Source organism: Paroedura picta, chromosome 17 (assembly GCF_049243985.1).
Source record: "Paroedura picta isolate Pp20150507F chromosome 17, Ppicta_v3.0, whole genome shotgun sequence".
Lineage (NCBI taxonomy): Eukaryota > Metazoa > Chordata > Lepidosauria > Squamata > Gekkonidae > Paroedura > Paroedura picta.
The window spans coordinates 10,909,836-10,920,651 of NC_135385.1; the positions used below are offsets into that span (position 1 = coordinate 10,909,836).

The 10,816-nt window shown below is 53.5% G+C and overlaps 1 protein-coding gene across 1 annotated transcript; it reads right to left on the reverse strand.

The window, feature by feature from the left end:
• Nucleotides 1-493: 493 nt before the first annotated feature.
• TMEM11 (transmembrane protein 11) lies at nt 494-10,389 on the reverse strand. Its single transcript, XM_077316365.1, has 2 exons — nt 10,185-10,389; nt 494-1,556 (listed from the first exon to the last, which is right to left on the reverse strand). Exons 1-2 carry the CDS (start codon nt 10,247-10,249, stop codon nt 1,040-1,042), a joined length of 582 nt encoding a protein of 193 aa, XP_077172480.1. The 5' UTR covers nt 10,250-10,389; the 3' UTR covers nt 494-1,039.
• Between the last annotated feature and the right edge of the window lie 427 nt (nt 10,390-10,816).

Sequence of the window (10,816 nt, forward strand, 5' to 3'; positions counted from 1 at the left end):
AAGCATAGGGAGGTCGTTCTCGGGTTGCACCCTCCAATTCCTGCCTTGAGTGGAATCTCTCTTGGGCAGGAAGACGGGCGAGGTGCTGCAATAGCTTGGAGGTTATTTCAATATTCCACAGCAGCACTAATGCAGGGAACATTTATGGAGGGGGGGATTATCATGCTGAGGGGCTTCCCCTGACAATTCAGCCCCACCACTAGATGCCGTAGAGCAGGGGTGGCTAAACTGCGGCCCTCCAGATATCCACGGACTACAATTCCCACGAGCCCCGGCCAGCACGCTGATTGTCTACTAATTGTAACCCACGGATATCTGGGAAGCCGCAGTTTAGCCTCCCTCGCCTTCCAGAAGGCTGCAGCCCTCGTGTCAGTCCAGAAGGAGTCCCACCCTCTACCTCCCGTCAGCCGAAGCATCCCCGAAACAAGTTTTCCAGGAGCAGCTCTGGCACCAAAAAGCAAAGGGAAAAGGGTCAGGGGGAAGAAAGCAAGAATTTTTCTGTTCGAAATTCTCATCCTTTAATGAATGGTCAGTGGAATTCCGAGCCGGTTCTGCAGAGTACAATTAAACAATATACTTAAAGGTTTCTCAAAAAAAAAAAGAGAGAGAGAGAGAGAGAGAGAGAGAGGAGGGAGGGAGGACGACAGGTCCGCGCTTCCCTCCCGCCTTTCCTACGCATCGTTTCCGCTCATTGACTTTCCGTGACCGACTTGGGCTCCCGCAGCGTCCCGCCGTGCAGCAGATTCATGTCCGGGGCATAAGAGGAGACGGGCCGTCCCCCCTGTTTTGCCGCACCAATCAGTGACACGTTATTTTCGTTTCCCGGGAGAGGGGGGAGAGAAAGAAAGGGAGGAAAAAAAAACAAACAAAACTCCACCCAAGTGGAACAAACCAAACCACGTCCCGGGTGCCCATCACGAAGGGGGGTAGGGGGGGGACCGATCGTTAAACCGTGGGAGCCTGCCGCTTCGTCTTCCTTTTTTGTTTCATATTTTTCCTTTCGTCCGTGGTGGGTGCCGCCTTCCCCCACCCGCGCAAATCATACGGCGTAGAGCTCGTAAATCTTCTTTACACAGTACACCAGGGCGGCCAGGGCTATCGTGTTGTGCAGTCTCTTTCTATGCAGGTCGTCCTTCCTCACCAGGACCACGGGCGTGGAGGAGGTGAGCGTATGCAGGGGCAAGCGGGAGAGTTTGTAGGCGTTGTACTCCACCTGGTACTTACAGCAAGGGTCGAACTGCCAGGAGATCCCGTAGAGGGTGCCGCAGGCTATGCTCAGCACGCCGGCGGGCAGGGAGAGGTAGTGGGAATAATCCGCGGGGAGCACCAGCGGGGTGAGGAGGCAGGCCGTGCCCGCCAGCACGGCCGTCTTGTGCAGGCAGTTGCCGACGGTGATCCAGCGGGCCGTCTCGTCCCCGATACGCGTGGGCTCGATCACGATGTATTTGTACTGGGCCTCCAAGGCCTGCTCCAGCTCGTACTCAAACTGGTCCTGAGCGTTCTCCCCGTTGTAGATTTCGTGGACGATGTAGCAGTCCGTGGCGGACAAGGCGACCCTGCGGGGAGAAAGGCAAGGGTTGAAGTCGGAAGAGTCGCCGGGGAGCGCCCCTCTCGGCTACGCCTCACCTGCCCTGCTCACCTGTGGGCCCCCTAAGTTCCCTGCCCTGAAGAGGTTGGAAGCTGGGGCTCAGGTGGATTTATACTGCCACGTGCTGCAGGATTTCAAGGCTTACTTTGTGGGATGACCTGGGGCAGGAGGGCGGGGGGAGAGGCGTCCGTGAAAATTAGACACAGAGGAAAATTAGACGTAGTGAAAATTAGACACATTAGATACAGCAACCGCGTTCTTGGCTACGAGAACCCCACTGCAATATTTTGCATTTCCAAACTTTACAGACGCAATTGCAAACTTGCTTACCATCGAGAAACCCCGGAAGCATTCTTCTGGCTTCAAGAAACCCCAGAAGTAGTCCGATGGTTCCCAGTACGATTGGGAAGCACAGCTATGGACATGCCACTCACCCACCCACCCGGGGCCCCTCCCCTTCTCACCCCTCCAGGCCCATCCCTGGCCATTTTGGGAGGGGGGGGAAGCGGTCGACATGACCATCCACGTCTGGTAGCACCTGGTCAATGTTTAGCAGCTTTTAAAAATACAGCAAAACTTAACCAAAGCCCACCCATTTGGGAATGCCTTCCAGGGCCGCCGAGAAACGCCAGGGCTTCGCGGAACCCTGGTTGAGAAAAACCTGCTACGGACAGGGAAAAGGCCAGAAAATAAAACATGTGCATCTAAAGAAGCATCAAAAAGTCCTCTTTTACTGGCGTTTTATTTTGGGCACCTGGAAACGCAAAGCCAAAGTCAAGGGCCAGAAAGGTGGGCTCCCCACCCCACCCCCAGTTCTGTGAGGTTTTTTTTTTTGGGGGGGGGGGAGAATTTAAGAGCACCAGCAGCTACTGCATTCCATCCCATAGGCCCATCTGGCCCCTACCAGAGCCTTCAAACCCCCCCACCACCGCTAGCATTTCACTCTGGATGCTCAGAGCGTCAATAATCGATTTAGCACCGCTTTAAAGTTGCTTTGTCAGGGGAGAGCTTTATCTGCCGCCCGAGCGATGCCGTAGACCCCCCCTTTTGTTAGCAACAGCCTGGGCCCGGGACAAAGCCCCGGGGCAGCTGATTGGCTCCCCACGCTCCTTTTCTAGACCTTTTCACAAACTCATCCCCCCAAAAAAAGCCACAAAGGGATGTTTTGTGCTGTGCGGAGTTCTGTTTAGTGCCTGTCTGGGACAGTGTTTGCATCAAGTGGCCCTGGGTGGGGGGAAAAGAAACCAAACTTTAGTGGAGTGGGAAGCAGGGGGGAAGAGACGTCTGTGGCTCGACGCGGGGAAACATCTCGAGAAATGGGTGCGGAAACGCAGCGAGACGTTTTGCTGCCTTGTTGCAATTTTTTAAAAACTGTATAGAGTTCTGCGTCACTCACCCTTCGTAGCCCCCCCAAGGTTGCCGATGGATGGCCGCCCCCTTCCAGAAAGCTGGGTTTTTGGTATACGCCTAGCCAGACTGCTATACAATGAACTTTTGATCTTGGAAATGATCAGCAATCAGAACTAAAGCTGTGGGAGCTACTGAGTCCGTCCACCTCCTTTAAGAAGATGGGGATGAAGCCAGGCTGGTGAGAAGAACACCTCCACATCAGCCAAGAATCTAGGACTGAAGATTCGCCAATTTTATCTGCTTGTAGAATAATAGAATCCTAGAGTTGGAAGGGACCTCGTGGGTCATCTAGTCCAACCCCCTGCACTATGCAGGACACTCACCACCCTCTCGCTCCTCCACTGTCACCTGCCACCCCCTTAAGCCTTCACAGAATCAGCCTCTCTGTCAGATGGCTCTCCAGCCTCTGTTTAAAAACCTCCAAAGATGGAGAACCCACCACCTCCCGAGGAAGCCTGTTCCACTGAGGAACCGCTCTGACTGTCAGGAACTTCTTCCGGAGGTTTAGACAGAAGAAGTACGTACATTTGCAAATACCTCCAGGGAACACACGGGATAACCAGAATTCCAATTGCTTAGGAAAAAAGAGATTGATGCTTCACACACTTATTTCCCCAACAGCACACATGTGCGTTACAGGCTGCTAGTTTTAAGGGTTCCCAATTCAGCTGGCCGTGCGAACCAGTTCTCAACCTGAATCAACGGAAGACGCCAGTACCCAAGTGCGCTAACGTAACAGAAAGGGGGGAAAAAGGAAATATTAACACCCTTGCCATCTAAAAATACATAACAGCATCTGCTTAATTTGGCCCCCCAAAATTCCACTTCCTTCAGAATCTCAAAAAGGCACCTATATCGAGGTGTCAGTGTGCCCGTTGATTCACATTTAATTTAATTCATCGATCAGTTAGAGTGCGTCCTCTGTCTCAGTTCTCTCGGAGCTCTCTCCGCCACCCCCGCCTCACAGGGTGTCTGTTGCAGGGAGAGGAAAGGAAGGTGACTGTAAGCCACTTGGAGACACACAAGGCTGCTGGGTGACTGTGGGCCAGTCCCAGCTCTCTCACAGCTCAGCCTCCCCTCCCTCACAGGGTGTCTGTTGTGGGGAGAGGAAGAGAAGGCGTTTGTAAGCCCCTTTGAGTGGGAAAAAGCAGGGTACCAAAAAAACAAACACACAGCTCTCCTTCACATGAATACATGAATTTGTCTTATACCTCTGGTCTATCCAGGATTATCTACTTAGCAGCTGCTTTTTCGGAAGCTCTCCATATAACCCACTACCGGATTCATTTAGAGCAGGGGTAGTCAAACTGCGGCCCTCCAGATGTCCATGGACTACAATTCCCAGGAGCCCCCTGCCAGCATTCGCTGGCAGGGGGCTCTTGGGAATTGTAGTCCATGGACATCTGGAGGGCCGCAGTTTGACTACCCCTGATTTAGAGGTAGTGGGAATAATCCCCCCCCCCCATAATTAAAGCAGTACAGCCTCCTGCTATAGCTCAAGACCCAGCCGAAACGCCATTAAGTCTCAACGCCATAAGCTACAGCGGACCGATGCCACGTCACCCAACCAGGGCACTGACTTGACCCAATGGCTTCCAGGAGAGGAGTAGCACCCTGGCGGGAACGGCGGATCGGAACCAAGAACAGCGGTGAAGCTTTCCCAGTGCATCTCTCTGCAGCCTGCTGTCGTCCGCCCACGAACGTCAGACCACTGGAGCAAGACTTTGTGTGCGTTTGTGGAATTACTGCGCGAACAGACGTGAAAAAACGCACAGGCGCCCGCCCTCCCTTTGCTTCTGAAGCCACGAGTTCAAACCTGAGTTAAAGTCACTTCTGCCGGTTTCTCCAACCTGAAAACTCCCAGGGCGGATCGAGCCTTTCGCGCAAGGGAAAGGGCAAAATCCCGACTCGCTTTCCGTGTTTGAGCTCGGCCTTCGGTTTCTTCCGCAAACCGAACGACGTTTACAAACGTTTCTTCTGCAAACCCAACTTCTTTGGCCAGGCTGTTAAGAGCACGTTGGCCTCAGAGAGGACTGTAAATCCGTATTTTAGGGAGCGGAGACAAAAGCCGTATTGACAGTATTGATATAGCAGCTTTGAATTTTCAACGCCGTGTCACAGGCTTACAACCAGCCTAGGAGGCAGGGGTCCCCAACATGGCACCCGGGGGCGTCATCATGGCTGTAGACCCCTTCACGCCCCGCCCCAACAACAGTTTTTAGGAAGTGGGTGTGGCCAGGCGGGACGGCTGTCCTGCAAGGCGTCGGACTGGCCCCTGGAGATGTACTTGGCTGTGGAAATTAAAATTACACTATTAAAGCAGCAGCAGACCCCGTGTGGGTCTTATTTGAGAGCCAGTTTGGTATAGTGGTTAGGAGCGCGGACTTCTAATCTGGCATGCCAGGTTCGATTCTGCGCCTCCCCCACATGCAGCCATCTGGGTGACCCTGGGCTCGCCATGGCACTGATAAAGCTGTTCTGATTGGGCAGTGATATCAGGGCTCTCTCAGCCTCACCCACCTCACAGGGTGTCTGTTGTGGGGAGAGGAAAGGGAAGGCAACTGGAAGCCACTCTGAGACTCCTTCCGGTAGGGAAAAGTGGCATATAAGAACCAGCTCTTCTTCTTCTTCTTCTCTCTTTCCCTTATTTCCCAGTGCTCCCTGCGGTTGTCCACCACCTTGAGTTTGAATTCGAGCTGCTATAAGGGAAGGGAACTCGCGTCCTGACCAAGCCCAACAGATAAGCCCACCGACGAATTGAAACTCATTTCTCCCGGATATCAAAAACGGCGCAGGAAACAGCACTTCCAGTCCAGTGTGCCAGCCGATCGTGAAACGCCGGAGTCGCGAAGGGGCCTGAAATACTTGCAGATGTCTCTATGACGGGCCTGTGATGTCCGAGCCGGCTATAACATTCTGTTCTTTAAGCTCTTGGCCAGGGCTCAGGTATCTGAACATACATTCGGCTCCGGCTCTTTATGGAAGAGGTTGCAGACTCTCTGGGTCGGTTTTGCTGAGAGTCTCGGAAGGAGAATCCTATCCCAAGACTGACCCCTTCATCCAACCCTCAAATTCGCACTTGTATCAGATGTGTTGCTTTTATTACCATTTATGATGATTATTTATTAAATTTCTAGACCACTCTCCCGAAACTGGCTCAGGGCGGTGTGAATCACAACAAGGGGCTTTTTCCTGTCAACCGAAAACCAAAGAAGCAAAGGACAGCTAGCCGAACCAGAGCAATCAGAGTAAAGAAAAATTCGACCTGTGGCAGCTTGTAATATCGTCTTCCTTAATCCCAAATGTGCATTTCCATCGTGTTTCAAAATCAAAACCTCAACCTGGTACAGGCTAAAGCTAGGTTAAGTGTTGGATTTTGAAATAGGAGGGAACTACAAATTTAGGATTAAAGAAGATATTGCAAGCTGCTACAAGTCAATTTTTTCTTTGCTCGGCAACAGAAACCCAGGCTGGGATTCTCCAGAATAAGGAGATCTAGAAAGCTATCAAGGAAAAGTGCTTGCCCTCAAAACCTACCGCCTTGAATAAATCCTTGTTGGTCTTAAAGGTGCCCACCGGACTCTGGTCTTATTGTGCTACTTTAGACCAACATGGCTATTCATTTGATTTGATTCTAATGTGCTTATTTGGACCTGCGTAGAGGAAACGGTTTTTAAGGGATCTTGCAGCAACACGTACTTGAAAGCTCATCCCTTGTATTAATTAGAAGAAGAAGAAGAGTTGGTTCTTCTATGCCGCTTTTCCCTACCCGAAGGAGGCTCAAAGAGGCTTCCAGTCGCCTTCCCTTTCCTCTCCCCAAAACAGACACTGTGTGGGGTGGGTGAGGCTGAGAGAGCCCTGAGATTACTGAAGAAGAGTTGGTTCTTATATGCCACTTTTCCCTACCCGAAGGAGTCTCAAAGCGGCTTACGGTCACCTTCCCTTTCCTCTCCCCACAACAGACACCCTGTGGGGTGGGTGAGGCTGAGAGCCCTGATATCACTGCTCAGTCAGAACAGTTTTATCATTGCCATGCAGAGCCCAAGGTCACCCAGCTGGCTGCATGTGGGGAAGCGCAGAATCGAACCCGGCATGCCAGATTAGAAGTCCGCACTCCTAACCACTACACCAAACTGGCTCTCACAATTAGTTCCATTATCAGAGAAAGGCTGACTGGTTTCGGAAGGGGCTCTTTTGTTCCGTGAAACATCTGGTCACAGGGAGGTTGTCAAATGACTAGAACAGACAACAGACCAACCTCCAGATTCTATCCTGTTGGGCTTTGTATTCATCTGGTTTTCCACTGCCTTTTAGACTCAAACCAGCAGCAGAAGCAGCAGAGTGGGTTTTATACCCCCCCTTTTCACTGCTCCATAGGAGTCTCAAAGTGGCCTTCCTTTCCTCTCCCCAGAACAGAAACCCTGTGAGGCGGGTGAGGCTGAGAGCTCTGAGAGAACTGCTCTGTGACTGGTCGAAGGTCACGAAGCTGGCTGCATGTGGAGAAGCGGGGAATCAAACCCAGTTCTGCAGATTAGAGGTCGCTGCCCTTAACCACGACTCCAGAGCAGTTCCTGAAGCAATCTGGAGAAGAGAAATCGGGCTTCTTGCAGCGGGAACCTGGTCACCTCGCAACAAACAAAAGGAACTGCATCCATCACACTCTGTAAACTTTGATGAACACCGGATCGCTTCTCCAGCCGAGAAGCTTTGGCATCCAAAGTTACGCAGGTGTTGCCAGGAAAAAAAAAATAACCAAAGTCCCAAAGGAACACTCCCAACTTCCCAGTGGGGAGAGACGGTCACCCAATGCTTCTCCACCAAAACGACCTGAATGCACCACATTACCGGGTCACTGCAAGGAAGTGAAGAGCTACTCCCGTCGCCCCTGCTAGGAAGTGAAGAGCTACTCCCGTCGTCCCTGCTGTCCTTGTGGAAACAAAGATAAAACCCAGTGCCTGTTAGAAGGCCCAGTTACTAGATAACATATCCTCCATTACAGACATCAACCCCGCTGCTGATGTTTCCCTATGACCGATACCAACCATGGCTTGCTACTTTTTTCTGATAAGGTCTTCCTAAAAAGCCTTTGGGATTACATCTTTGCGGTGCCGTCACTAGAGATAATGCAACAATTAAAAAAATTACAGAAACTTCTCGCAAACTGTGAACGAGGGTACAAAAACTAAAGTTAGTTGCAGTTCTCAGAATACCAGTGGTCTGGCCACTGGCTAATGCAGAACAGAAGGTGCACGATCCCATGCCAAGAACTTCAGGATGTAACCCACAGGCTTTTTAAAAGGACTTGTTTCACCGGGAGAGAACGCAGGGTTCCCCTTAGCAGAAGTTTCCCCTTCCTATTGGACTTCCCTGTGGTTTTAAGGGGCTAATGGTTCAACATGCCAAAGGGGACAGCAAGCAGGGTTCGCCGTGTTCCCTCTCAGCCCCGTCCCAAATCCCCCCCAAGGCGTTCAGCCCCCGAAAAACACAAATCACTCAACCTCTTGGAGCAGCTGGGCATGAAGAGGTCGCGTCCGAGGGATTTTTTTGGGGCGGTGTTTACAGGCCTGCAAAAATAGCTCACTGGAGCATCCGAGAAGATTTTCAACAGCAGCTCTTGTCACCTCCCGGACTAACATCTGGGAACCGCGAGAGCTTCCTCCGAACAAGAGGACGGTTTTAAAGCGGCCTTCCTTTGCCTGTTTCTCCCCCTTCCCCTTTGCAGTGGGGAAGCTTTCTTTTCAGCAGACCTGTTCCATATTCTCCCCTCCCAGAACTACGACACAGCTGGACTCTTCCCTGCATGTGCTGGGTACCAGCTCCAAACCAATGTATTATTCTATGGCTGTGCTATATGTTCAGACCGTTGCATGGATTGCCCCCTGAACCGCCCCGGCCTGTATGGGAGGGTGGTATAGAAATCTAATAATGAATAAATAAATGCCTTTAAGGTGAACACCGACTCCTAGGGCAACATCACCTCTCCCTTGACCTTCCTCGCCTCTGCCTGCATGTCCTGGACTGGCAGGGGCACATGGTAATTGTAGTCCAAGGACATTTGGAGAGCCAACCCTGCCAAGCCACTGACCTCATGCTTGCTGTTTCACACGCACACACAGACGCCCCCCCCTTGCTATTGTTTGACTGGTGCTCAGGACCAATCCAAGGCCCAGCCTCTGTCCTCAAAACTTCTACACCTGAAGCATAGCATTATTACTTCGGAGAGCCAGCTTGGTGGAAGGGTTCAGAGTTGCGGCCTGCAATCTGGAGAGTGAGCACAGTGGCCAAACTCGAAGGGTTGCAATGCCTGTGCTGGTAGGGGCTCCTGGTCGTTGTAGTTCGTGGACATCTGGAGAGCCACGCTTTGGCTAGCCCTGCCACGGAGGACATCCACGGACTACAACTACCAGGAGCCCCTACCAGCACGGGCATTGCAGCCCATGGAGTTTGGCCACTGGGTTTCACTGAATCAGCTTTCGTGTGTCGAAACTTCCTGACTTGTGTGGGAGGAAAGGAGCTTGGACACTTGGAAGGTCACAGCCTGAATGCTGGCTGGTCTTGGCGCTGCTACAGGGGGTGAATTTAAGTATAAATCACAGGGTGGCCCAAGTGTGACTCTCCAGAGGCCCGTGGACTACAATCCCCATGAGCCCCTGGCCGGGGCTCATGGGAATTGTAGCCCACGGGCCTCTGGAGAGCCACACCTATGGGGATGGGAAGGAGCCATCCCAAGAGAAACCTGGCACCCCATAACCTTCACCCCAGCCCCCCAAACTCAGGTTGCACTCGTCTCCCCCATGCTCCTGCTGCCCCCTGCTCCATAGACCTCAAAGCACCCCCAACCCGCCCCAAGGTGCAAATGCAACCCCCCAAAATATCCCCCAACCCGCCCCAAGGTGCAAATGCAACCCCCCAAAAGACCCCCAACCCGCCCCAAGGTGCAAATGCAACCCCCAAAAGACCCCCAACCCACCCCAAGGTCCAATTGCAACCCCCCAAAAGACCCCCAACCCGCCCCGGGGTGCAATTGCACCCCTATAAAAGGCCCCCAACCTGCCCCCATTTTGCACCCCCCATAAAAGGCCCTAGGACCCCCCTCCCAAATTGCAGGGAGAAGGAACGAGGCCCCTTAAAGCCTCCCCCAGGCCCAGGGCTGCAAGGCAAGGGAAGGAAGGCGCTGCCCGCTCACCTCTCCCGGCCTCCGCCTTGGCTGGCGCCGCCGGGCCCCGCGCGCCTCCTTCCCCAGGCCGCCATCTTGGAGAGACTCGCTTCGCAAATGTCTCCGCCAAAAGCGGCGCGGGGCGGGGGGGAGAGGGATGGGTACTGCGGGGAGAGCCGCAAAGCCTGACGGGAAACGTAGTCCCGGCGCCGGGGGCGCCGCAAGGGAACCGGAAGGAGGCGCGCTTCCCGCGCCGCGCTCGAACCACAGAGCCCAGAGTGCTCGGCGCGGGCGCGCGGCGACGGGCCCTCTCGCTCGCTTCCCGGGGCCGCGCGGCCTTTCGGGAAATGTAGTCGCCGTGGCTGTTTAGCCGCCTAGCGGAGCTGGGGGAAAGACGACAATTCCCAGAAAGCTACGCGCCGTGCGGCTCTGACGTCGGCCCGGGGAAAGAAGGGGAGGCTTTAGTCCCGCCTCTCCTCATCGAGGCTGGCCAATCAGAGGCCGCGCCGTGCAGATCCTTCTGTTCTGCTAAGATCCGAGAATCAGATGCAGACCAGAGTCCGCCTGGGGGGAGGGGAGGGCGAGGAGGGATCTACTCCCCGCCCCCAACGCCCTTCAGCCCCCTCTCACTGGGATGCACAGCTATGGGGGTGGGGAGGGGG